This window comes from Myxocyprinus asiaticus, chromosome 44 (genome assembly GCF_019703515.2).
Source record: "Myxocyprinus asiaticus isolate MX2 ecotype Aquarium Trade chromosome 44, UBuf_Myxa_2, whole genome shotgun sequence".
Taxonomy (NCBI): Eukaryota; Metazoa; Chordata; class Actinopteri; order Cypriniformes; family Catostomidae; genus Myxocyprinus; species Myxocyprinus asiaticus.
The window spans coordinates 34,459,877-34,484,876 of record NC_059387.1 but is presented as its reverse complement, the minus strand read 5'-3'; the positions used below and the strand labels follow the sequence as shown (position 1 = coordinate 34,484,876).

Here is a 25,000-nt window from a genome sequence, read left to right as displayed (position 1 = left end):
CTCCATTTGCTCTCCATTTAATGTAATTGCTCTGGCAAAAGAACATTGAGATGTTAAAGAGATATCATTTGTGTAAATTTTTTTCCACCAATGAGAACATAGGAACAGCAAGAAGTGGCACAATGGTCAAAGACATCCATCTAGCACATGTGTCAAGTGCATGTGGCTTACGTTTTGTAATAGCCTTTGCATGAGTAGCGCACCTATGATGCATTGAATTTTGAACAGAGCAAGATTTATTCATTTAATCATGGACTTTGACTTGAGCTGTTTTTACATTGATGGGCCGTTTCATCCGCTGTGTCCCCTTGGTTCTCAACCTCTGGACTGCGGCTCTTTACTCTTTCTCTCTGCACTCATTTATTTGACGGGATTCTGGGATACAAGCCAGAACTGTTCAAGGGTCTTACTCCATTCTGTGATCTGTCATCCTTGACTGAGTACTTCATTAAATTAACCTTTAATAGCACTACTGAACAGCTCTGTGTGAACAAGATGGGAGAATATTTGTAGTTCTATTGAACTTTTATGTTATAGAGCAATTACAGTATAGGAAAGAAAAATCAGAAAGAGAGATAAAAAAAGAAAACTCAACGAAAATGTTTCGCTAAAGCACAAAACATACTGTGACAAGGAGGAGGGCATGGCCGGGCCGTGATGGAGCACTGCTGATGCTGAATCAGCTGATCAGCTGGACAGCGAGATAAGGGGCGGCCGGAGACGCCGGTTCGAGAGAGAGAGAGACGCACGCGACCACATTGCATGTGTGTCTGTGTATGTTTATGTTTGTTTAATTTGAGTTTTGCATTGAAACTTTATGTTGAATGTTCAGCCGGTTCAGAGGAGGGATGCGCTGTCGCGGAGTCTTCGCCGTGGCCGTCTGCCTGGAGATGGAGGGGCTGCTGCCAGCCGGCGAGAGCCTGAGGAACCGCGGCCATCTGCTGAGAAGGGGAGGAGCGGTTCCATCCGCCAGGGGCCGGAGGACTCGCTGCCGTCCGCCGGGGGAGGAGCGAGCTGGTGTCCACCAGAGGGTGGAGGAGCGGTTGAGGACCAGGTGACAGCGCGTCCGGGATCCAGCAAGCAAGTTCTCTCTCTCTCTCCTCTATCTGTGTGTCTCCGCTCGCCCTTTCCCTCTCCTCACGCCTCCCCACGTCTCTCCCCCCAGGTTCACAGGAGGTGGGGTGGACCACTGGCTGACAGAACGGCTGGAAGGGCAGCGTCTCCCCCCAGAGAACGGCGGGGGGGGGGGTTAGTCAGACCGGTGGCGCCCCGGCCTGAATCGGGCAGGGGAGAAGTGTGACAAGGAGGAGGGCATGGCCGGGCCGTAATGGAGCACGGCTGGCACTGACTCAGCTGATCAGCAGGAGAGCGAGATAAGGGGAGGCCGGAGATGCCGGTTTGAGAGAGAGAGAGATGCATGTGGCCGCATTGCATGTGTGTCTGTGTTTTTGTTTGTTTAAATTGAGTTTTGCATTAAAAATGTATGTTGACTGTTCAGCTGGTTCCCGGCGTTGATTACTAGTGAATGTACGGAACTGACAGGTTAATGCATTATTCACTGTAGGACGACACCTTGTGAGAAATAATGCTAAAATTGTACAAGATTTACGACTGTAGAAGGGAGAGAAAAGTGTGTCTGTTGGCAAATCACGTTAGATACAGTGGGACATTATTTCAAACCCTCCTGTATCATAATCCCCCCACACTCCCTAATTAAATCAACGAGATACATCGAGCTGTTAGTCATCACATCTGTCACTAAGTGAGAGCCTCTTAAAGGTATAGTTCCCCAAAAATGAAAATTCGGTCATAATGTACTCACCTTCATGTCATTTCAAACACGTATGGTGTTATTTTATCTTGAAACCCAAAAGGAGATGTTCTGAAGTATCTTCATGCTGCTCTTGTCCGTACAAGAAAAGTTAACTGTTAGACTGGGTTTGGAATGACTTGAGGGTGGGTAAATGATGACACAATTTAAATTTTTTGGGTGAACATGTGGTTCTATTAACCCTTAAATGCAGACCTCGGCTCTTAAGTGACCCGGGACCTCATTCCATCCCCTCTATCTCATCCATTTTTATGTTAAAAATAATGGAGTTATGCCCCCACTTCTTTAGAAGTCCTCATCTATTCTCTTATGAAATGCCAAAATTGCAAAAACTAGATTCTTTCTTACTGCTTGATTACCAAACGTGTACAGGTTCATTAGTGACCTGAGATATGTAATGGTGTTGCAATATACATTTGTGCTTTCATAAATCATATTTTTATGATTATTTCATTTTTATACAAGTTTACTATCGCAGTATGTGTATTGCTTTGTTCATAACATAACAAATGAAAGGTATATTCATCCAAATGAGTACTACATCATGTTAATGTCCTGCGCAAAGAAATTTAGTAATGAATCCCATTCTATCATTTGTTGCATCATCTCTTTGATAAGAGAAAATTAAAACATTGAAACGTAAGATATATTCTATTCTATTCTATTCTAATTGCATTGAAAATGCTTTGACATTTTTACACTCTAAGGGCATTTTGTTGATCCATTTGTGATAGATATTTGTGCCGGGTCACTAAAAACCTGAGGCGTGTAATAATGATTGGCAAAACACTCATGCATTTAAGGACTGACTGTCATATGTGAACTACAAATGGATTTGTAGTCCGATCAAACTCTCAATTAACATATCTGAATCCTTCATGAAACACAAATAAATAAATGTCTTAGCTTGAGATTAAATTAGCATGTTCCTCACTTGCATCTGCTCTCAAATTAATATGTAATGTTCTAATTATAAATTGATTAAATCACTCACTTCACAACCTGTAAGGGACTGACACACACTTTTCCATAACACGATAACATCTATTTCTATTTTAAAGGGTTCATTTCATATTTACATATAATTGTCTTTCCCTGAGTCCCACTTATAATATTAGTCAACATAATGTTAGTCTTTTCCCACCCTCAATCTGACTTTACAATTAAACCGGCTGTTTGTGCCTTTTGTGTGAAATATAGCGTTTACACACAAGCTGAGGGTTTGCAGTCGGGTTCAATAAAGTTTTTAACTGTCCCATCCTGCCCCAATTCTCCTTTAAGATTCATAAAACAATCAATTTGCCGCTCAGATTGTTCGGATCAGACTGAAATGATCAGGGATCTTGTTCAAAATAAACTTCAGCCACTTGTTTCTAATGTTGGGATTCTTCAGAAGGCTCTGCAGAGCGGCAGGTGCTAAACACAGACACAAACAGCACAAGCTTTGACACGCTTTACCGCATTTTACTCTCATCATAGGTCTCCTGATGTTAAGGAATAACAGTATTAATCCTGCTTTCTCTTTTTTACCTTACTGTGACTTGAAAGGCGAGTTTCTGAACACTGAAGAGGCGTCATTGACGTGTAAATGTCAAGAAAAATTATGTTTTCCTATATATTCTCCATCAAACTCTTTAAACCCTGCATTGCATTACGAGAGATACCTTGTGATCCCTGAGATACTCCCACTATGTACAGGAATGTGTAACATTAGTTATTCATTTTTCATGAGTGTTGCATTTCTGAGTATAAATTAATTATCATCAAATCCTGCTTGGCTGAATGAACAGTGTTTTAAATGTTAGCGCTGCAGAGGACTGAATGAACACTATATGATGTTTAATCTATTAAAGAGAGGCTGGCTTTGGACAGCATGAACAGCATGTTCTGTGTTTGCAGTTTGATCAGTACAGTACAAGGATACTATACTGCAACATTTTGGAAGTGACAACTGACATTTAAAGTCAAAATGAAATCAAAATTGACCTTATTTACTTTCCTAATACCCATTTTTGATGTCACAATATACTTCTGACTCTAAGCCCCACCCTTTCAGAGAAACCCCATGTTTCATTGAAACCAATTGTCGGGGGCATGTGTAGCTCAGCGAGTATTGACGCTGACTACCACCCCAGGAGTCACAGGTTCATATCCAGGGCGTGCTGAGTGACTCCAGTCAGGCTTCCTAAGCAACCAATTGGCCGGTTGCTAGGGTGGGTTGAGTCACATTGGGTTAACCTCCTTGTGGTCACAATAATGTGGTTCTCACTCTCGGTGGGGCGCGTGGTGAGTTGTGCGTGGATATTTTATGTTTTCCTCTCCCCTATTTGGCATGCCCAATCCCCAGTGCACTCTAAGTCCTCATGGTGGCGTAGTGACTCACCTAAATCCGGGTGGCGGAGGACGAATCTCAGTTGCCTCCGCGTCTGAGACCGTCAATCTGCGCATCTCATCACGTGACTTGTTGAGCGTGTTACAGCGGAGATCTAGCGCGTGTGGAGGCTTCACGCTATTCTCTGCGGGTAAAGAGCTCAACAAACCACATGATAAGATGCGCAGATTGACGGTTTCAGACGCGGAGGCAACTGAGATTCGTCCTCCGCCACCCGGATTGAGGCGAGTCACTACGCCACCACAAGGATTTAGAGCGCACTGGGGATTGGCCATTACAAATTGGGGAGAAAAAAACATAAAATAAAAAATAAAGGTTGTAATGTTGTGATTCACCTCAGAGCTGGTTGGTTTGCTTCATGACTTACAACTCTTATATGTAGGATTTTATGAAATCCCTATGGAAAAAAATAAATGGGAAAAATACTTCCTGAAGCCACAAGGCTGAAAACGTGGACAGGCACTGTTGCGCTCTTTTCTCAGTGGATAAAATCAAGTCTCGCCCTGCATTTTCTCATTGAATATGCTGTTTCACTTGACAATAAATCAGGTTACAGAAGTAAAATGCGTTGTGAATGGCATTTCATGTTGACTTTCAATTGCAAGCCCTTTTTCTAGTGACAGTCCTGAGTTGTGATGTAAAGGCAGCAGACAGATATATAATTATATAAAACTATTTTCTAATATTGGCCAATACCGATACGACAATATCAACATTATCTTATTTATTACATGTATACATATCAAATAATAGTTCAAATGAATTCCAATCACTTTTATATCGCATATGACGATGATTAGGTCCTATCAGTGTTTCATGTTCAGTGTATGACTGTGATGTAAACTGCCACTAACAGGTGAAAGATACAACAGCAGGTGAGTGAGATGAAGGTCACTGAACTTGAAATGTGACGTGTCATTGGTCAGCTCTAGAATGCAAAGATTACAGTAAACACACAAATGCAATATTCATCCTGCACAATCACACACAGATTAAGAGGTAAATGAGAGCATGTTAAGGTAGATTAAGACAGGAAAGCAGGGAGATTATTTTGTGTGTGATTTTAACATCAGTGCACATTTGAAGATGAATTAGTGTAATACATCATAACAGTGCATGTGTGCCATTATAAATAACCCAGCATTAATAAACAAACAGCTGGTGTATCAAAGATGGAATATGTGACCCAACTATATCATTTACTGCACCTGAAACGAACCAACTTCACACTATACTGCAGCCGAAATCAGCCTTGACTGCCATAATATAGAAGAAATCACACAAGCACACACGTATAGATGTTATTTTACGCTGTTATATGATAACCGCTGTAAATTAACAGTGGTATGTGTTGTGTTTTTTTGAGGCTTCCTGGATTAGACGGTGATTGGTCGAAACATATACACTACTAGTCAAAAGTTTGGACACACTTGAGTGAATTGATTTAGTTTCTTATCGTTTTAAAACCTTTCAATGCTAAAATACTTAAAAATGTTTTTTTGAAGGGGGGCCTGTGTAGCTCAGCAAGTATTGACGCCGACTACCACCTCTGGAGTCGTGAGTTTGAATCCAGGGCGTGCTGAGTGACTCCAGCCAGGTCTCCTAAGCAACCAAATTGGCCCTGTTGCTAGGGAGGGTAGAGTCACATGGGGTAACCTCCTTGTGGTTGTGATTAGTGGTTCTCGCTCTCAATGGGGCGTGTGGTGAGTTGTGCGTGGATCGTGGAGAGTAGCATGAGCCTCCACATGCTGTGAGTCTCCGCGGTGTCATGCACAATGAGTCACGTGATAAGATGCACGGATTGACGGTCTCAGAAGTGGAGGCAACTGAGATTCGTCCTCCACCACCCAGATTGAGGTGAGTAACCGCGCCACCACGAGGACCTACTAAGTAGTGGGCATTCCAAATTGGGAGAAAAAGTGGATAAAATAAATAATATATTTTTTGAGACAAATTTAAATGAGCAGACCTGTCCCAACTTTTGATTGCTAGTGTAGTTAGACGCAATACACAGTCTCATCCAGCGCACAAAAGCACAACACACACACACACACACACACACACACACGCTTAAATGCACATGCACAGTCACACGCAAACATCTCCCAAAAACTCACTGTGGCAATCATTAGGGAATTCTTCCTTATATCTTGCTGTGGACAAATTAGAAATAGCTGTAATATAACTTATATGAAAACATCGTGAACGGCACACGTATGATCTCATTCAAACCTTGTATAGTATGTGCACACGCTGATTAGAGCTTATCAAATCACTCTAATCAAAGTAAGCATCATCAGATGCACATCACCATGACAACCCCCATCAGCCTATCCAACAGATTACTTAATTAAACTCAAATCCATGTGGAAACAATCAATCTGATATTAACTATATCTTAAGATTCTAGAACACATGCACACATACACACTTCATATGACTCGATCATCTACACTGTCTCACAAAGATTACATTTTTCCGTGCAACATCAAACTTTACAGAATCCTCCAAAATGACGTTATAAACGGCTACTGAGAAATGTTTGGTGGTGCACGGGAAACAGCATTAGGCAATGCACACCATATTGTAGAAACCAGCTTAGCGTAGCTTGTGTTATATTTATGAAACTATTTTTGCATGATCTGATATTCCGATCCACTACTAAAGCATCTACACAAACTCACACACATCATGTGATCACTTCCACTACGTAGGACAGCAGGTGTACACAAAAACCTGATGCCTTCGAATTCAAACAGACTAATCTTAAGCACATGCTCATCTGTCATGATTTCATCTAGAAATATCAATCGCCGCTGCCCTCTTTTCATCTGCCGAGCACATGGGTGTCACACATTCAGTATTGAATTAACCCAGTTTTGTCAGTCCTGGAGAAAAGATGAAACTGATTCCTGCCGTTGTGGATCTCTTCTGAAGAGCTGAACGCAAATGATTTATTTTACTGCAGCCTTTGAACTCTAGTCTGACATTGAGCCTCATTCATGGCGATTCAAGGGCAATTCCAGTGTTACGGACGTGACATATACAGGGTAAACTTCACATTTAACATCACATATAAAGTACTCATGACCAGTATATCGAACCATTTGAATGAATAATCATAGACACCTGCAGATAAAGTCCAGACATCAGAAAATGTTTAAACAAGTTTTCTTCATAAACTTGCATTACGGACGTGACTAAAATAGACACGAGACCACACACTTTGTAAAAACTCTGTGAACTGAAAAGCACAATCCAGAAATAATAATTGCCACATAATGTAGGAGGGTTGGCACTCCTAAGAACATGTCATATTTAATTTTTATTAATCTGTGTTTTCACATAAATTGGGAAAAAACATTGCTATGGACGTGACAGTTGTGAAAGCAGCATGACGAGGGGAAAACCATCCAAAACGCTAAAACTTGTCGACTTTGATCTCTGAAACATCTGTATATCCATCGAGGTTGCATAATGGATTGTGATAAGACTGTAAGCTATAAATGCAGGAGCTTGAAACAAGTCACAGATCAAAGCATGGTAAAGAACGGGTGGTGGAGTTTTGAGATTCTCTCATAGACATAAATATGATTTGATATGAAGCGTCCGTAACGGTCACGTCCGTAACACATTTTTATAAGTGTTTCAAGTAACAAAGGGTGACCATTTGTTCATCATAGTTTACATCAACAAAAGATAGCTTTGTACAGAAAGTATCAACTTATTTGAATGAATAATGCTTGAGTGATACAAACGTAACCTCTAAAACATTACGGATGTGACACAGCGCTTAAATGCAGCATTGCTCACAAACAGAACAAATTTATGTTTAAATTGTTTGTAAAGTCATTCTTAAATTGTAACAGGATGGAAGAATCTATGTAAAAATTAGCAAGCAAACATTTTACACAGAAATTGTAATTTCCACATTGATATGAGAATTTTCATTGTCGTATTGGTATAACTGCTTAAAAAAATATTTTAAGAAAATATTTCACATTACTAAAAATTGCTAAAATGGTTTAACCAGCAATTTACACAGAATTTGCAATTGTCGTATTAATGTAGCAATCACTGAAGAATGTTTTTTTTTTTTTTAAACTAACAATTTACACAGAAGTTGTAAATGTCATATTGATGTTGCAATTTCCATAAGAACTTTATGAAAACCCTTGTTTTTTTATGAAAAAATTACACAGAAATTGTTATTGCTGTATTTATGTGAAAACTATTTGAATGTTTTAATGAACAGTTGACACAGAAATTTTAATTTTTGTACTGATGTGATAATTACAAAAAGTTGTTTCACGAACAATTTACACAAAAAATATTAATATGACAACTACTTAAAAATTATTTTATGAAAAGCTTACACAGAAATTATTATTTTCATATTATTATGACAACTCCTTAAAAAAGTTTTTACGAACAATTTAAATACATTTTAGAAATTGTACATTTCATATTATTATCACAACCACTCAAAAATGTTTTTACAAATATTTTACACTGAAATTGTAATTGTCGTATTGATGTGGCAATTACTAATAATGGTTTAGCAAGCAATTTACACATAAACGGTGACTGTCTTATTGATAAAAAAAATTTCTCAAAACGTTTCACAAACAATTTCAACAGATATTGTAATTATCATATTGATGTGACAATTTCCATACGAACATTTTTTACAAAAAAACACAAATTGTTATTGACGTGTTAATGTGACAACTATTCGAATGTTTTAATGAATAGTTGACAGAAATTGTAATTGTTGTAAATTACACAAAAAAGTGTTTTTATGAACAATTTAAAGACATTTTAGGAATTGTAAATTTCGTATTATCATCACAACCACTCAAAAATGGTTTTACAAATATTTTACATCAAAATTGTAATTGTCGTATTGATGTGGCAATTACTAAAATTGGTTTAGCAAGCAATTTACACACACACACACACACACACACACAAAAACAAAATAAAAAAAATCTCAAAAAGTTTCACAAACAATTTCAACAGATATTGTAATTGTCAAATTGATGTGGCAATTTCCATATATATATATATATATATATATATATATATATATATATATATATTTTTTTTTTTACAAAAAACACATAAATTGTTATTGACGTGTTAATGTGACAACTATTCGAATGTTTTAACGAATAGTTGACAGAAATTGTAATTGTCATAAATAGCACAAAAAAGTGGTTTTACAAACAATTTAAATATATTTTAGAAATTGTAAATTTTGTATTAATATGACAACCACTCAAAAATGGTTTCACAATCAATTTCAACAGAAACTGTAATTGTCATATTAATGCATTTTAATTACATTTTTTTTATTTATTTGTTTTACAAAAAACGTACACAGAAATAGTTTTGAATGAACTATTTGAATGTTTTAACGAACATTTGACACAGAAATAGTTATTGACGTACTGATGAGACAATAGCTAAAAAAAAGTTTTTATAAACAATTTAGACCAAAATTTTTATTGTCGTATTAATATGACAACCATTAAAAAAAGTTAAGAACAATTTGCGTAAATTACACAATAAAAAAGTTTTACGAACAATTTAAAGAAATTTTAGACATTTTACATTTTGTATTATTATCACAACCACTCAAAAATGTTTTTACGAACAATTTACACCAAAATTGTAATTTTCGTAGTAATTTGACAATTACTCAAGAATGTTTTTACAAATAATTGAAATGGAAATTGTCATACTGATGCTGCAATTTCCATTTATTTATTTATTTATTTTTTATGACAAACACAAACTGTTATTGACATATTAATGTAACAATTATTCAAGAATGTTTTTACTAACACTTTACACAGAAATTGTAATTGTCGAATTGATGCGGTAAAGTACATAAGCATGTTTTTACTAATAATATCCAAAGAAATTCATTCTGCTCATGTTGAATGAGGCACATTGCCTTTGGAAAAGCAAAGTTCAACAGACCCGATTATTAGGAAACAGCAAAATTGTGTTCATTGATTTCTGTCTTTGACTACACTCTTAAAACTAATGTTTTGTTAATGTTTACAGTACCTTAAGTTCAGCAAAGGACTGTCTTCTTATCAAGAACGATAAGCCAATCTAAGTCATGTTTGCTACAGTCACGCCAACATAACAAGCACCAAATACCACACTATGAATTTATTTTGTACACCTCTGAATTGTTCCTGAAATATTCTGGCTAGTGGGAAAACCCAACATGTCCTGGTTTTAATTCATTAGCACAATCATATGCAAAGATTGTTTGCTTTTCTAGACCCCAAACAGCAGTAGGGCTAAAGACCACAAGTGTCTTACCTGGGTGACTTTCTCTGTGACGTTGTGCGTGCGGTCAATAAGTTTGCAGGGCGCGATGATGTCCATGTCTCCGGCCGGGAGTGTGATGAAAGGATCTGGTTTGAAGTCCACAAAGTTGAGGGTGATCTGCGGGATTTTACTGATGGCGCGGTAACGCATGAGATCCGAATCAGAGGTAGAGTTCAGGATGCTCGACTTGTTGTTCATGGCACCTGTGAAACAAACAGATTTCGTTATTTGCTGCTGGTTTGGCAGCCACTTTACAAAAGAATACCTGGATCCGTTTTTTCCTGTCTTCAAACTGGAGACAACTGAAGGGGGGGGGGGGGCGCTTCTGACAATAAAGTTTTTCAAAAGTTGTTTAAAAAGTCAGTACACTCGGTGTCCATCTTGGAAAATTAATATAACTGCTAAAACTGTACATTTTAATGACTTCGTTTAATTTTTCAATGTAAATTACCCATAAACAGCAAACACACAACATATGGGGTATTTCCAGAAAAAAAGTAGATGATAGCAATAATCAATATTTGAAATGACACATATATAGGAAGCGTTATTTCTGTAATTAATAATACAATTATAAGTTAACTTTAATTTTATGGACCATGGTGAAAAAATAATTTTCCCTTAATGTTTTTTTTTTTTTTTTTTACGCAAAATGCTCTTATTAACCAATATATCATTATAATCAATAGATTTAATTTTATCTTTTATTTTATATGTAGTTTTGGTCAAAAAAATCAATAAAAAAATCGAATCTGTTTCTCTGTGTTAATTGTTTAGACAATATCAAACTAAATAATCTGATAAATAAATACATTACTTTACAATACGTTACATTTATTTGATTTGCAATTCAGCAAATCCCTGAATTCTGAATTTTGTAAAACCATGTTGACTAAACTTGTAGTATCAAAAAACACATGTCGAATGACCAATAAAGTCTGACAACGATAGTTGTATAAATATTGCTTCTTTTGCTCAAATCAGTCTGTGAAGCTGTTTTTTGGGGGGTTGGTCCTGCATTACTTTTTTCTTGAAAAAGTGAAGTAAGGGATTATTCTTCGTTTTTAGTAATTTAATTACGGTTGCTTATGATGTACTTGCGTAACATACTGTATAGACTTTCAACAATTCTATATAAAACAATATTGAATTGAAAATCGAAATTTAACGTCTAATGATGACATTTGTTTTCTAATTCAACATGGCACCTTTAAATGCCTTGGCAGTATGCCTGTGTGCTTGAGGTCATGCCATTATAATGAGAACTCGCTCAAGTGAAAAGCTGTCGGAAGATACGATTGGCTGTTCTACTAAATGGAAATATCCCCATTACTACGAGTTTATGACAAATGCAGATAAGAAGCACAAGTAGCTACTAAAGCAATTGACACGGCAACACAGATATACAATTTTGAGAGATCGCAGGGGCTGTTCACACCGAACGTGTTTTGCGCATGTCTGCACTGGGTTTCAAATGTGTTCTGATGTGATTACAAGCTAGACAGACGTCTTTGACTGCTGCAACACATCTTGCTGTTTCTTTTGAGGGTCTTGCGCAGGACTGACGGATTTTAGACACCGTGTCAAGTTAAAAAGAGCTTTAATATTTAAAAATGCACCTCGAGTGGGCCTGGGTAGCTCAGTAAGTAAAGACACTGACTACCACACCTGGAGTCGCGAGTTCAAATCCAGGGTGTGCTGAGTGACTCCAGTCAGGCTTCCTAAGCAACCAAATTGGCCCGGTTGCTAGGGAGGGTTGAGTCACATGGGGTAACCTCCTCGTGGTCGCTATAATGTGGTTCTCACTCTCGGTGGGGCACGTGGTGAGTTGTGCGTGGATGCCGTGGAGAATAGCATGAGCCTCCACACGCACTAGGTCTCTGCGGTAATGCACTCATCTTGTTTACTTGCTACTATATGGTTAAAACAAACTTTTTAAATACCTTAGAAAGATACAATGCCAATAGAGTTGGAAATTAGGCAAAAAATGCCCACACAACGAGTTCCCGTGTTTAATTAATAATATCTGATTCTGTTGTAGGGCAAGTTCTGTTTGCCCAAGAATCATCTTGCAGCAATGCAGGTCTTTGGCATTTTGAAGCTGCTAGTTTAGGACCTGTGAGGAGTCTGTTTCTCAAACTAGAGACTGTGATTTTGTCTTTTTGTTGTGCATCTTGGCATCCACTTCCCTCTCTATCCTGGTTAGAGATTCTTTTTTTCAAAACAGTAATGCATGGAATAGCCTTCATCTCTCTAAAACAATAGACTTTAGGAGAAAATAGAATTTCAGGAGAAATGTGTTTCTTTTTGCCTATTTTTAAAAACCAAAATTTGACTTGCAAGGGTCAAGCAACTTGTAAGAACTCAATACCTCAGCAAATGGGGAAAAAACCCACTGTATTGTGATTTCTGCATGGTAGTGCAATGATTTTCAATTGTTCTAATAATAAGAACATTTTCTTGAGTACCAAATTAGCACTTTAAAATGCTTTTGTAAGGAATAGGTGGCACCGTATATGTTTGCCATCACGGGTAAAGAAAAAATGGAATAAATACCACTTAAAACTGTAATATTTCAAACCGTAATAATAATTTGTAATTAATGATTTTGACAGTATTTTTGATCAATTTAATGCATCCTTGGTGAAAGGAAGCATCATTTTTTTTTTTCAAGAACAAAAATGTCTTTGTGTTCCAAAAATGGAAGCTTATATACTATATATGATATAATTTTCATAACGTAACTTGTAATTACTTGAGTAGTTTTCTGACAAACTACTTATTTACTCTTACTTGAGGAGTGGTGTGGCTCGGTGGGCTAAAGCACATAACTTGTCATCAGAAGGTTGCTGGTTCGATCCCCACAGCCATCACCATTGTGTCCTTGAGCAAGGCACTTAACTCCATGTTGCTCCAGGGGAATTGTCCCTGTAATAATGCACTTTGGATAAAAGTGTCTTACAAATGCATAAATGTACAGTAATCTAATTACAATGTAGAAGATGTAATTCATAATTAGTACTTAATTACTTTTACGAATTGTATTCTTTATGACTGTGCAAGACAGTGGTAAAGACCAGCTGATGCTTTTGCCAATACAGCGAATGGCTCTTTTCATTTATTCATTTGAATTTATTCACTTGGCAGACACTTTTATCCAAAGCAACTTACAGTGCATTCAAAGTATCTGTTTTTAACAGCACGTGTTCCCTGGGAATCGAACCAGCAACCTGTAGCAACATATTCTACCTGTTGAGCTTCAGGAATCCTTTAACTTATTGGCACGACTTCCTCTCCTACAGCTACTACCACAAATGCTTGATTAAATATCAGATCACAAACTCTCACTGACTGTTTCCTGGTTTTCTCACCCATGCTGCTGCTGGTGGGATGTGTCCGGAACTTGCGTTCCCATTCGGGCCGCATGGCCTCGATATCGTCCACCGAAGACGCACGGCGCATGCTGTGAAAGCTCTCGCGTGAGCGACTGTTCGTCAAGCTGCAGTTGGATGCCGAAGCATCTGGGTTGAGCCGCTGAGGCCGTGGGGAGGAGTGACCCAGGGGCAGGGTGGTGGGGTGGGGTGGGGCAGGGGGCGGAAATGAGGGGTCGCTGCCCAGGAGGTTGCGTTGATCCTCGGTCAGCAGAGAGGACGGCGTGGTGGAGATGGTGGTTGCAGGGCGAGACTGCTCATGTTCAGGGAGTGAAAGAAGCTCGCCCAAGGCGAGGGATTCATGGCTTTGCGGGCGTGAACTGGTGGGGAACCCTGTTCCGCGGCCCGCCTCTGGATCGTCCCGGAGAGAAGATTTACTGTTATTACGTGAGTTCAGGAGAGGCAGGCGTAAACGGATCCTGTGAGCTCGATCTACAGTAAAGACAAAGGAAAAAAAGTTTCTAAAAGGGGTCATATTCTACATTTTCGTAAACTTTGTGCACTCAAAGCCACAAAACTCGATTTTTGATTTCATGTCTGTTTTTGAATTTAATCCCTAAAAGACCTTATTTATGACTGGTGAAGCATTTTCCATGTAAAACAAGCCATTTTTGCCCCTTAGTTTTCATAAATGGCAAGAAAATTCTGCTTTGTGCTCCAACAATAGCCACATTCAAATCCAGACTGAAAGCACATCTTTTTAACCCATTTACTGCATTTATTGCACTGCATCATTTTATTTCTGTATTCTTTTTCGTTTAACTCATTTTATTACTTTCTAGTCTCATTTCTTGTTCTTAATTGGTTTTAAAATTAATTGAATCTTGATTTTCTTTATCATCTATATGTAAAGCACTTTGAATTACCATTGCCTTGCCTTGCCATTGTTTTGGTGATGTGTGCCTTTTAATGTATATTTTACTAATATTCACTTTTTAAAAGTGAAACTTGTACGTGTTTGATGACATAACAGAGAAAGGAGAGAGGATGTAGATGACGTACTTGAATGGCGCCACAGAAGAGGCAACTTGTGATTCAGATCTTGTGTGCCGTGAAGTCTCTCGTCCGGCATGACTACAAAATTCAGAATAAACATGATCACGATGCCATCTTCATTCTTTACCGGCACCACGTCTACCAAACACAGGAAACACGCACCTAAGCGAGAGAAACAGAGAACAGCAGCCTGTTAGATAGAGTCCATTAATAGAAAAGCACATTTCAGATACAAGATGCAATTCATTTTAAACAGTTTCTGAAAAAAATTAAAATAAAATTCATTTGTCCAGCAGTGTGACATGCTATATACTCCATCTAAAACTATTTTAAACAACATATTTTACATTATAATTTGTTGTGCTGCAGAACTAAACCTGAATAACTTAACCTGATTAACTAAACCTGCAGTAGTGAACAGTTACAGCACCTAAAATATACAGTACATCCATATATTAGGCTATTGACATTTGTATCTAAAATCTAGACAGACATATTATTTGTCAGCTACCAATTTATAATTGTGTTAATGCTAAATATTGCATTGAAACTTTGCTTTTACTGTACCAATATCATGTCAAAACAATTTAGTCTCCATTAATGTTGTTGTTATTTAACTCTCAAATGCATGGGTATTTCTCCAAACATTATAACATACTTGGTACATATGTCTATCACAAATGGATCTACAAAATGCCCAGAAGTCAACATGTCAAAGCATTTTCAAGACAATTAGAAAACTACTGAATAGAATCTATTCTGATATTTTTTGATGCTTTATTTTTCATATACCAAACAGATGATGCAACAAAACTAGAACAGGATTCATTATTTACATGCTGAAATTTAATGAGACTCAACTGGCTGTAAAACACATACTGAGCTACACATAAGATACACATAAGCTACACATATGTATTTTCTCAGGCACTTTTTGAGTGTAAACATACATACAACTTACATAATTTAAGTCGTACACTAAAATGAAAATAGTCATATAATACTGTTCATGTGTTAAACTTGCTATAGTTTACTTCCACGTTGCTGCTTCATCAAAAGTAAATCAAGTCAATCACTTAAACAACAGCGCCACCTTGAGTAAGAAATAGCATGCATGTATATGTATGTGTACACGCATATGAGATACTGATAATTCACCACTGTCACACAGAAAATCAACGTGATATAGTAGTCATTAGTTTAAATATAATACTCATTTGTCTTGTAATAAACAAAGAAATAAGTATACTGTATATCCTGTGATAGTAAACTTACATAAGAAATAATTATAAAAATATGACTTATGAAAGTGCAAAAAAGTGACTCTATAACATATCTCAGCACTTTTGGTTAATATGCAATTATAAAAACATATACTTTTTTTATTTATTTATTTTTATTTTACACTATTTGTAAGAGAAAGGTTTAGAAATACTAAAGAGGTGTGGGCAAAAAAAATGGATGAGGTACAAGGGGTGGAATGAGGTCCTGAGTGACTAAAGACCACATTTATGGGTTCATGACCAAACAAACGTGTTAATATTTCTATTACACAACTGCAAAAAGAAGCTCGGATCACCTAAAATATGAAGTGGATGAACTGAAATAATAAAACTGTATATTACCTGGGCATACTGCTGAATCATGGGAATCCTCTGTCGAACTAGTTAAGTGAACAACAATCATCTGCCAGCAAAATGAAGCCGGACTGCCAAATACTGCGTGTCAATGCGTGTGTGACGAATAAACACATGATGCACAAAAAAAAATCTCCCTCAGAAAAGGCAGCGACATGCTTCGATATTATTATCAAACAAAGACAGATTATCTTACTAACAAGTACAATGCATGAGTTTCAAACTACACAAAACAATAAATAAAACAAACATTTTTGAAACTGTACAGTAGTCATGCAGTCTATAAACATACAGCTTTGGCATTTCAGATGTTCGGTTTTCAAATTCTGTCGGTCATCTTAATGCCCCGATGTTTGAGCATGCTTACCTTGAGAGGGCACCAGAAAGACAGGAAACAGGTAGAATGACACACAACACGGAGAGACAGCACAAATTCTCATCAATGAACAGACAGACAGACAGAGAGATGCTCTGAATGGAGTTTGGCCCTCTATAATCCCAGCTGTGTTTGGACCAGAGAAACTACACTTAGATTACAGGTCCACTCATGCCATCTGCTCATGTGTATATGAGTGTGTGTTTGTGTATAAAATGAGTATATCATATTCCTTATACACTGGTGTCCAAAATGTGGAAACACCAATTGCTAATGTTAAAATTATGGATTTAAAAATAAACAACTTGCAACAACTTTAGACTAGAAAGCACACAAAAGTGTAAAAAAATGGATTTCTATCAGATCTTATGAAGCTCACCGAATAATGAAAATTCTGTCATCATTCACTAACCCTCATGTTGTTCCAAACCTGTTTGACTTTCTTCTATTGAACACAACAGGAGATGTTAGGCAGAACATTCATCTCAATCACCATTCACATTCATTGCATCTTTTATCCACACAATAAAAAGTAAAGGGTGACTGTGTCAGAGAGCGAGAGCGAGACAAAGAGACCCAAGAGCAGAGGAACAGTTCAAAGGATTTATTAATAATAAATGATAATTGTAACTGCGCTGGCGAAGACTGGAGTTCCCGGCACTGGCTGCAGTTGAGAGAAGGAATTTTGGGGATGAGTCCGTGCCGTAGCTGCACAATGGGCAGATCCGTGAAGAGTGTGTTCGTAGGTGAGTGTGTGCGTTGTGGAAGTCAGGAGCAGATTTGTAGGAATCCTCCATAGAAGCGTAGTGAGGTGCAGAGAACAACGCCCAGCAGATTGGAAGGCAATCACTATCCCAACACACAGGTTGAGACAAGGAATCCTCCGTTGAAGATTCATGAGTGCAGAGAACAAGCGTACAGTAAGCTGGAAGGTAACCACACTCCCGACACGCGGGCAGAGTTGGGCACCCAAACAGATACACGAGACAGGACCAACTAGGCAGAAAGAGTGATGTAAGTTACTTCACATCAAACAACAATTTAGCAAAGATATTGCGAACATGAAGGGATTAAGTAGGGAGTGATTTAGAGGAGAACCAGGTGTTGCTAGCACACAATGTTCCCATGTAAACACTGATCATCCATGCCAGCTTCGCCTGCGAGACATGAGGGAGAGAAAATAACAAAAAACACAGAATAAACCGACAAACTCACCGGAGCCGTGACAGACTGTGGGTAACATTCTGTCTAATGTATCCTTATGTGTTCCTCGAAAGAAAGAAAGAAAGTTTCATACCAGTTTGGAACAACATCAGGGCGAGTAAATGATTACAGAATTTTCATTTTTGGGTGAATTATCCCTTTAAAACCTTTTTAACAATGACATAAATGGCCAGCAATCCAGGGTCACACATTTATAATTAAATAATACTATAATGTGTTTTTGAGAATGAAGACATACCACAAACCTGTCCATGTTTATATCTGTCTAATTTGACGAGCTTTTACAAAGTGATATATTTTTTTTTTATAGCAAAATACTGTAGAATTTGATTGTATGCATGACTTTTGACATCAACAAATAAAGATATGGCTTTCTCTTCCCTTTAGAAAGTTATAAGTCTGTTTATTGTAATGGAGACATGATCACATGGTTAGTTGTAAGAAGTATTTGCATGTAGCATTGTTTTTCCCCCACTGTTTGAGACGATCAGAACAGACCTGAGACACATTTTTGAGTCGAGGATAAGTATGTAATTCAAACATTTAACATCATCAACAAGCTTCAACTGCTCCTGATTTGACCATATGTACTGTATATATGAATGAATACACATATAGTGATGTACACAGAGTGCTGAAAAATACATAATCCCAGTGCTAGCATTTCTACCTAAATACCACACAAACACACACACACACACACACACACACACACGCACACACACACACACATACACACACACACACACACACTGAGACACATGTGCAGATTAAAAGTCATCAGGAGAAGGATTTTACTTTAATTCATAATGCTTCCTTTTTAAAAGACTAATCCACTCGAAGATTCAGACAGCACATTCAATCTCTCTCTCTCTCTCTCTCTCTCTCTCTCTCTCTCTCTCTCTTTCTCACACACACACACACACACACACACACTACTTACAGGTATGTAGGTCTTTAGCCTGTTTATGTACATGCAGTTATATAAGTGAGAGCTCTGAGACCCAATTCACACTTTTCCTGCCTCAATAACAGTAAAGTAGATCAAATAAAGGTACATTTTGCTATGGAGAAAATTCAAAATATTACTGTTAAATATTAAATATTTATTATTAAAATGTTTTCATAATCTTTCATCAAAATGTAATAACTTTCTCCACTTCAGAAACAAATTTTCATGTTTGCTGATGTCACCAAGTTTATGTGGGCAGGAAAAAATAACATTAACCAAAACTACTGCAGCTTAACTTTCCATGATCCAATCACATCCTGATGGATAAAACCATGTCCCGCCCAACATTATTACACACTAAATATTCTGTTTCACTCAGAAAATGTCACATTAGAAAAGAAATGCACTATAAATGCTGTTTCATGTTGTCTGGTGAAGAGTGTTTAACATCACTGACTGTCTTATTCTGTCAGATAGATGTTGCATTTCTTCTGCAGTGATTAATTGATTTCTGCTCTCATCAAAGATACTGCAGCATCACACTTGATGTGTGATATCTCTGGACTAGACACAGATAATCCCAGAGATTTAAAGAAATATTAGAGTGGATGTGAATTGATTTGAGAGCATACACATATCTCACAATGACCTGATGTGACCAAAGCGTTCCTGTCTCAAGAAACGGCTTCATGTCACTGTGTCAAAGATTTGAGCAGGGATTATGATCTGAGTGCTAATGCAGAGAGCGAAACAATCAAAACAAAAAAATTTTTTACTCATTTTTATCAATTTCGCTATAGACAGACAGATAGAATGATAGATAGACAGACAGACAGACAGATGAAAGAAAGATGATGTGAAGATATTTTGAATATGTTGTGAAGATGTTTTGAAGAAGTTCTGAAGATGTTTAGAATATATTTTGAAGAGGTAAATATGTGAAGATGTTGTGAAGATGTTTAGAATAAGTTTTGAGGATGTGAAGATGTTTTGAAGATACTGTAAAGATGTTTAGAAGTTTTGAAGATGTTGAGAAGAAGTTGAAAAAATGTTGTGAAGATGTTTCGAAGATGTTTTTATAGATGCTTACATTGTTGTTTTGAAAATGTTCACATTGTGAAGATATTTTGGAAATGTTTTGAAGATGCTGTGAAGATGTTTAAAAATGTTGTGAAGATGTTTTAAAGATATGAAGATGCTAAGAAGATGTTTAGAAGATGTGAAGATATTGTGAACATGTTTAGAAATTTTGAACATGTTTAGAAGATGTTGTGAACATGTTTAGAAATTTTGAAGATGTTTAGAAGATGTTGTGAACATGTTTTGAAGACGTTTTGATGATGTTGTGAAGATGTTTAGAAGACGTTTTGAATATTTAAAGATGTTTTGAAGATGTTGTGAAGATGTTTTAAAGAAGTTTAGTTAGGACAACTCTCGAGTAGATTTGACAAAATAGTTTATTGTGTAAATGGTATTGAGAGTAAGTTTGGTCTTGGTGGATTAGATCTGCTTACGCATGCTACTACTGCTGCTGCTGTTACACCCTGTAAGCAGATCCAGACAGGGGGAGCTGGGGAGGTTGAGGGTGAATGCCATATAACACTGCGCTGTTGGACTGTAGTTGAAGCTGTAGAGGTGAGTGCCTGCTTATAAATGATTTGACAGAGGGTTAACAATTCCTGATTGGTTAAGAAAGAGGCGTGACATGGACCGGACATATCGACATAGAGTTTCCTGACTGAAATAATAGGATATTTTTGAAAATGTTGTGAAGATTTTTGAAAATGTTTTTAAGATGTTTTGAAGATGTTAATTTTTGAAAATGTTTTGAAAATGTTATGTAGATGTTTAGAATTTTTGAAGATGTTTCGAAGATTTTTTGAAAATGTTTTGAAAATGTTATGAAGATGTTTTGAAGATGTTGTGAAGATGTTGTGCAGATGTTTAGAAGATGCAAAGATGTTTTAAAGATGTTTAGAACTTTTGAAGATGTTTCAAAGATTTTTTTGAAAATGTTTTGAAAATGTTATGAAAATGTTTTGAAGTTGTTCTTAAGATGTTTAGAATATATTTTGAAGAGGTAAAGATGTTTTGAAGATGTTGTGAAGATGTTTAGAAGATGCAAAGATGTTTTGAAGATGTTGTGGAGATGTTTAGAAGTTTTGAAGAGGTAAAGATGTTGTGAAGATGTTTAGAAGATGCAAAGATGTTTTGAAGATGTTGTGAAGATGTTTTGAAGTTTTGAAGAGGTAAAGATGTTTTGAAGACGTTGTGAAGATGTTTCAAAGATTTTTTTGAAAATGTTTTGAAAATGTTATGAAAATGTTTTGAAGTTGTTCTTAAGATGTTTAGAATATATTTTGAAGAGGTAAAGATGTTTTGAAGATGTTGTGAAGATGTTTAGAAGATGCAAAGATGTTTTGAAGATGTTGTGAAGATGTTTCAAAGATTTTTTTGAAAATGTTTTGAAAATGTTATGAAAATGTTTTGAAGTTGTTCTTAAGATGTTTAGAATATATTTTGAAGAGGTAAAGATGTTTTGAAGATGTTGTGAAGATGTTTAGAAGATGCAAAGATGTTTTGAAGATGTTGTGAAGATGTTTAGAAGTTTTGAAGAGGTAAAGATGTTTTGAAGATGTTGTGAAGATGTTTAGAATTTTTGAATATGTTTCAAAGATTTTTTGAAAATGTTATGAACATGTTTTGAAGATGTTCTTAAGATGTTTAGAATATATTTTGAAGAGGTAAAGATGTTTTGAAGATGTTGTGAAAATTTTTAGAAGTTCTGAAGAGGTAAAGATGTTTTGAAGATGTTGTGAAGATGTTTAGAAGATGAAAATATGTTCTGAAGATGTTGTGAAGACATTTAGAAGATGAAAAGATGTTTTGAAGATGTCGTGAAGATGTTTAGAAGTTTTGAAGCTGTTTCGAAGATTTTTTAAGTCATAAAAATGTTGTGAATATATTTTTGAAATGTTTTGAAGATGTTGTGAAGATGTTTAAAAATGTTGTGAAGATGTGAAGATATTGTGAACATGTTTAGAAGTTTTGAAGATGTTTTGAAGATGTTTTGATGATGTTGTGAAGATGTTTAGAAGATGTTTTGAAGATGTTGTGAAGATGTTTTAAAGAAGTTTTGAAAATGTTATGAGGATGGTTCAAAGATTATGTGAAGATGTTTAGAAGACCTTTTGAAAATGTAAAGATATTCTGAAGATGATGTGAAGATGTTTTGAAAATGTTGCGAAGATATTTAGAAGATTTTTTTAAGATGTGAAGATGTTTTGAAGTTGTTGTAAAGATGTATTGAAGAAGCTTTGAAGAAATTGTGAAGATGTTTATAAGAAGTTTTGAAGATGTTTCAAAGACGTTGCGAAGATGTTTTGGGGATGTTTTATCTCAAAACATTCTCCCTAACAACAAAGTGTCAACTTCTTGATAACTTAAAGATTGTCTTAGTGTTCACAAATGTGTTAATACAATTGGAACCATTTACATTTTTTCCAAATGCAAAAATGTAAACATTTAAAGGGTTCCAATAGTATTAACAAACCTTATTTTAGATGTTTGTCTTGTTGTGTTCAAACATTTGTTTCTTTGCCATTCCACACTATAACTTTGTCATGCTGCTCTTTTCAAACTTTTTCTAGCCTGGAATCAAGACAACGTCATTTCTGCAGTGGGTTTGGTTGGTCATTCCAGCGTTTGACTGTATAGTTCACTGTGAGGGGACAGAGCTCCACCTGGTGGGAGTTTGAGGCTAAGTCAAGTTCCTGTATAATCCTCAACTGAAAGGCTGACATAATATTATTAAATGTACAGTATTTTAGAATATGAGGAACTCAGACATCTGAATAATTGTAATATAGACCACAATATTTCGGTCAGATGTTAAGAGAAAGCTTTCGTTTCAATAGATCTCATATAATTACCCCTACCAGCCCAGTTATGTGGCAGTAAACATTATTATATTTAACTGAATGTATAGTCATATCAGGTTTTGAAAGTATCTTAACATTTCAATGCATATCTATCAATAATTCTCACAGACCCCTGAAGCTCACTTGTATTTTTTTGTGCTGACGAATCAGTTTTATTTTTTTAAGTTACAGCCACTAAATTGCCACCATGTCCTGAAATCCCAAAACATCTCAATGACAAACTCCACAGAACACAACATAAGCTTTTATTGGTCTCATTCATCAGGAGAAATGTCCTCTCCATCTCTGTGAATTATGGGATATGTGACGTCTCTGGATAACATTTCTGCTGTGTTCACATTTCTCAAGGAAACAAAGATTGCTTGTAACAACACAACTGGGCCTGAGGCGTGATGAATCATCTATAGAGAGCATGATTCACAGGGAAAACAAACAGAAAGTCAAAGACGTGTCACTGATTGTTACATCGAATGTCTTAAAAATGTTTCCATATGTGCCTTTGCATTGATCAGAGAATGAAAATCTGCCATCTCAAATGAACTGAATATAAATGAAAACTATTTTTTAGCTTTTCACACTGGAAATTGTTAACTTTAAGGGATAGCTCGCCAAAAAATTAAAATTCTCTCATTATTTACTCACCCTCATGCCATCCCAGATGTGTGTGACTTTCTTTCTTCTGCAGAACACAAACAAAATTTTTAGATGAATATCTCAACTCTGTAGGTCCTTACAATGCAAGTGGATGGTGACCAGACCTTTGAAGCTCCGAAAAGCACATAAAGGCAGCATAAAAGTAGTCCATACGACTCCAGTCTTTAACTTTATATCTTCAGAAGCGATATGATGGGTGTGGGTGAGGAACAGATCAATATTTAAGTCCCTTTTTTATTCTAAATCTCCACTTTCACTTTCACGTTTACATCTGAAAGTAACATGTTGTGCCTGTTTAGTTTCACTTTCACTTTCACTTCTGAAAGTGAAAGTTAAAGTGGAGATTTAGAGTAAAAAAGGGCTTAAATATCTGTTTCTCACCCCCACCTATTATAGTGCTTCTCAAAATATGGATTTAAACTACTTTTATGTTTTCTTTATGAAGGGGTTAAACTGGGATTTTGGAGGTGGGGGAACCCTAAAATCAGGAGATGTTGAATATTAATAATACAAACATAAAATACATAAATGCCTGTATGGTATGTAATTCACAGAAGAAGTTTTTTCTTCTTTCAGATGAATCAGTTTTACTGGGATTTTATGATTATGATTATGATTATATGATTTATATGTCCTTATTCTACTTAATTGTGAAAATACAAAATTACATTTAATATTTGGTTTAGTGTTTAGTGTAAAACCCGCATCGGAGTATACAATAAATGGAATAGATTGACCAAAAAGCATTTATTTATTTTTATTTTTGAAATCTAAGGTGCCAGAGCACCGTTCCGGCCCATTCTGGCCCAATTTAACCCCTGCTTTTATGTGATTTTTGTAGCTACAAAGTTCTGGTCACCATTCACTTGGATTGTATGGACCTACAGAGCTAAGATATTTTTCTAAAAATCTTCATTTGTGTCCTGCAGAAGACAGAAAGTCATACACATCTTAGATGGCGTGGGGGTGAGTAAATGATGAGAGAATTTTCATTTTTGGGTGAACTGTCCCTTTAAGGATATTTCAACCCTTAGATAACATAATCCTGGGTTCTTTTGTTACATCTTTCATACTGTTCATACTTTCTTCTAGGTTAGTAATTCACACGGTTTACATTTGGCACCACAATTCGCAGTTGCAGCCCTCTACATTGCGATGCGACTGAATTTTGCACTGTGCAAATAAAATGACTGTTTTCACACCATGCTCCATTTT

The 25,000-nt window shown here is 36.4% G+C and overlaps 1 protein-coding gene across 1 annotated transcript in view; it reads right to left on the bottom strand.

Annotated features, from left to right (window-relative positions):
- LOC127434803 (potassium voltage-gated channel subfamily H member 2-like) overlaps window positions 1-25,000 on the bottom strand; it is a 250,796-nt gene that overhangs the window by 101,369 nt on the left and 124,427 nt on the right. The window contains exons 3-5 of the mRNA XM_051687789.1: window positions 15,008-15,163; window positions 13,946-14,437; window positions 10,566-10,777 (exon numbers count right to left, since the gene is read on the bottom strand). Of these exons, the coding sequence (XP_051543749.1) occupies window positions 10,566-10,777; window positions 13,946-14,437; window positions 15,008-15,163 (860 nt within the window). The remainder of the gene's footprint in view (window positions 1-10,565; window positions 10,778-13,945; window positions 14,438-15,007; window positions 15,164-25,000) is intronic.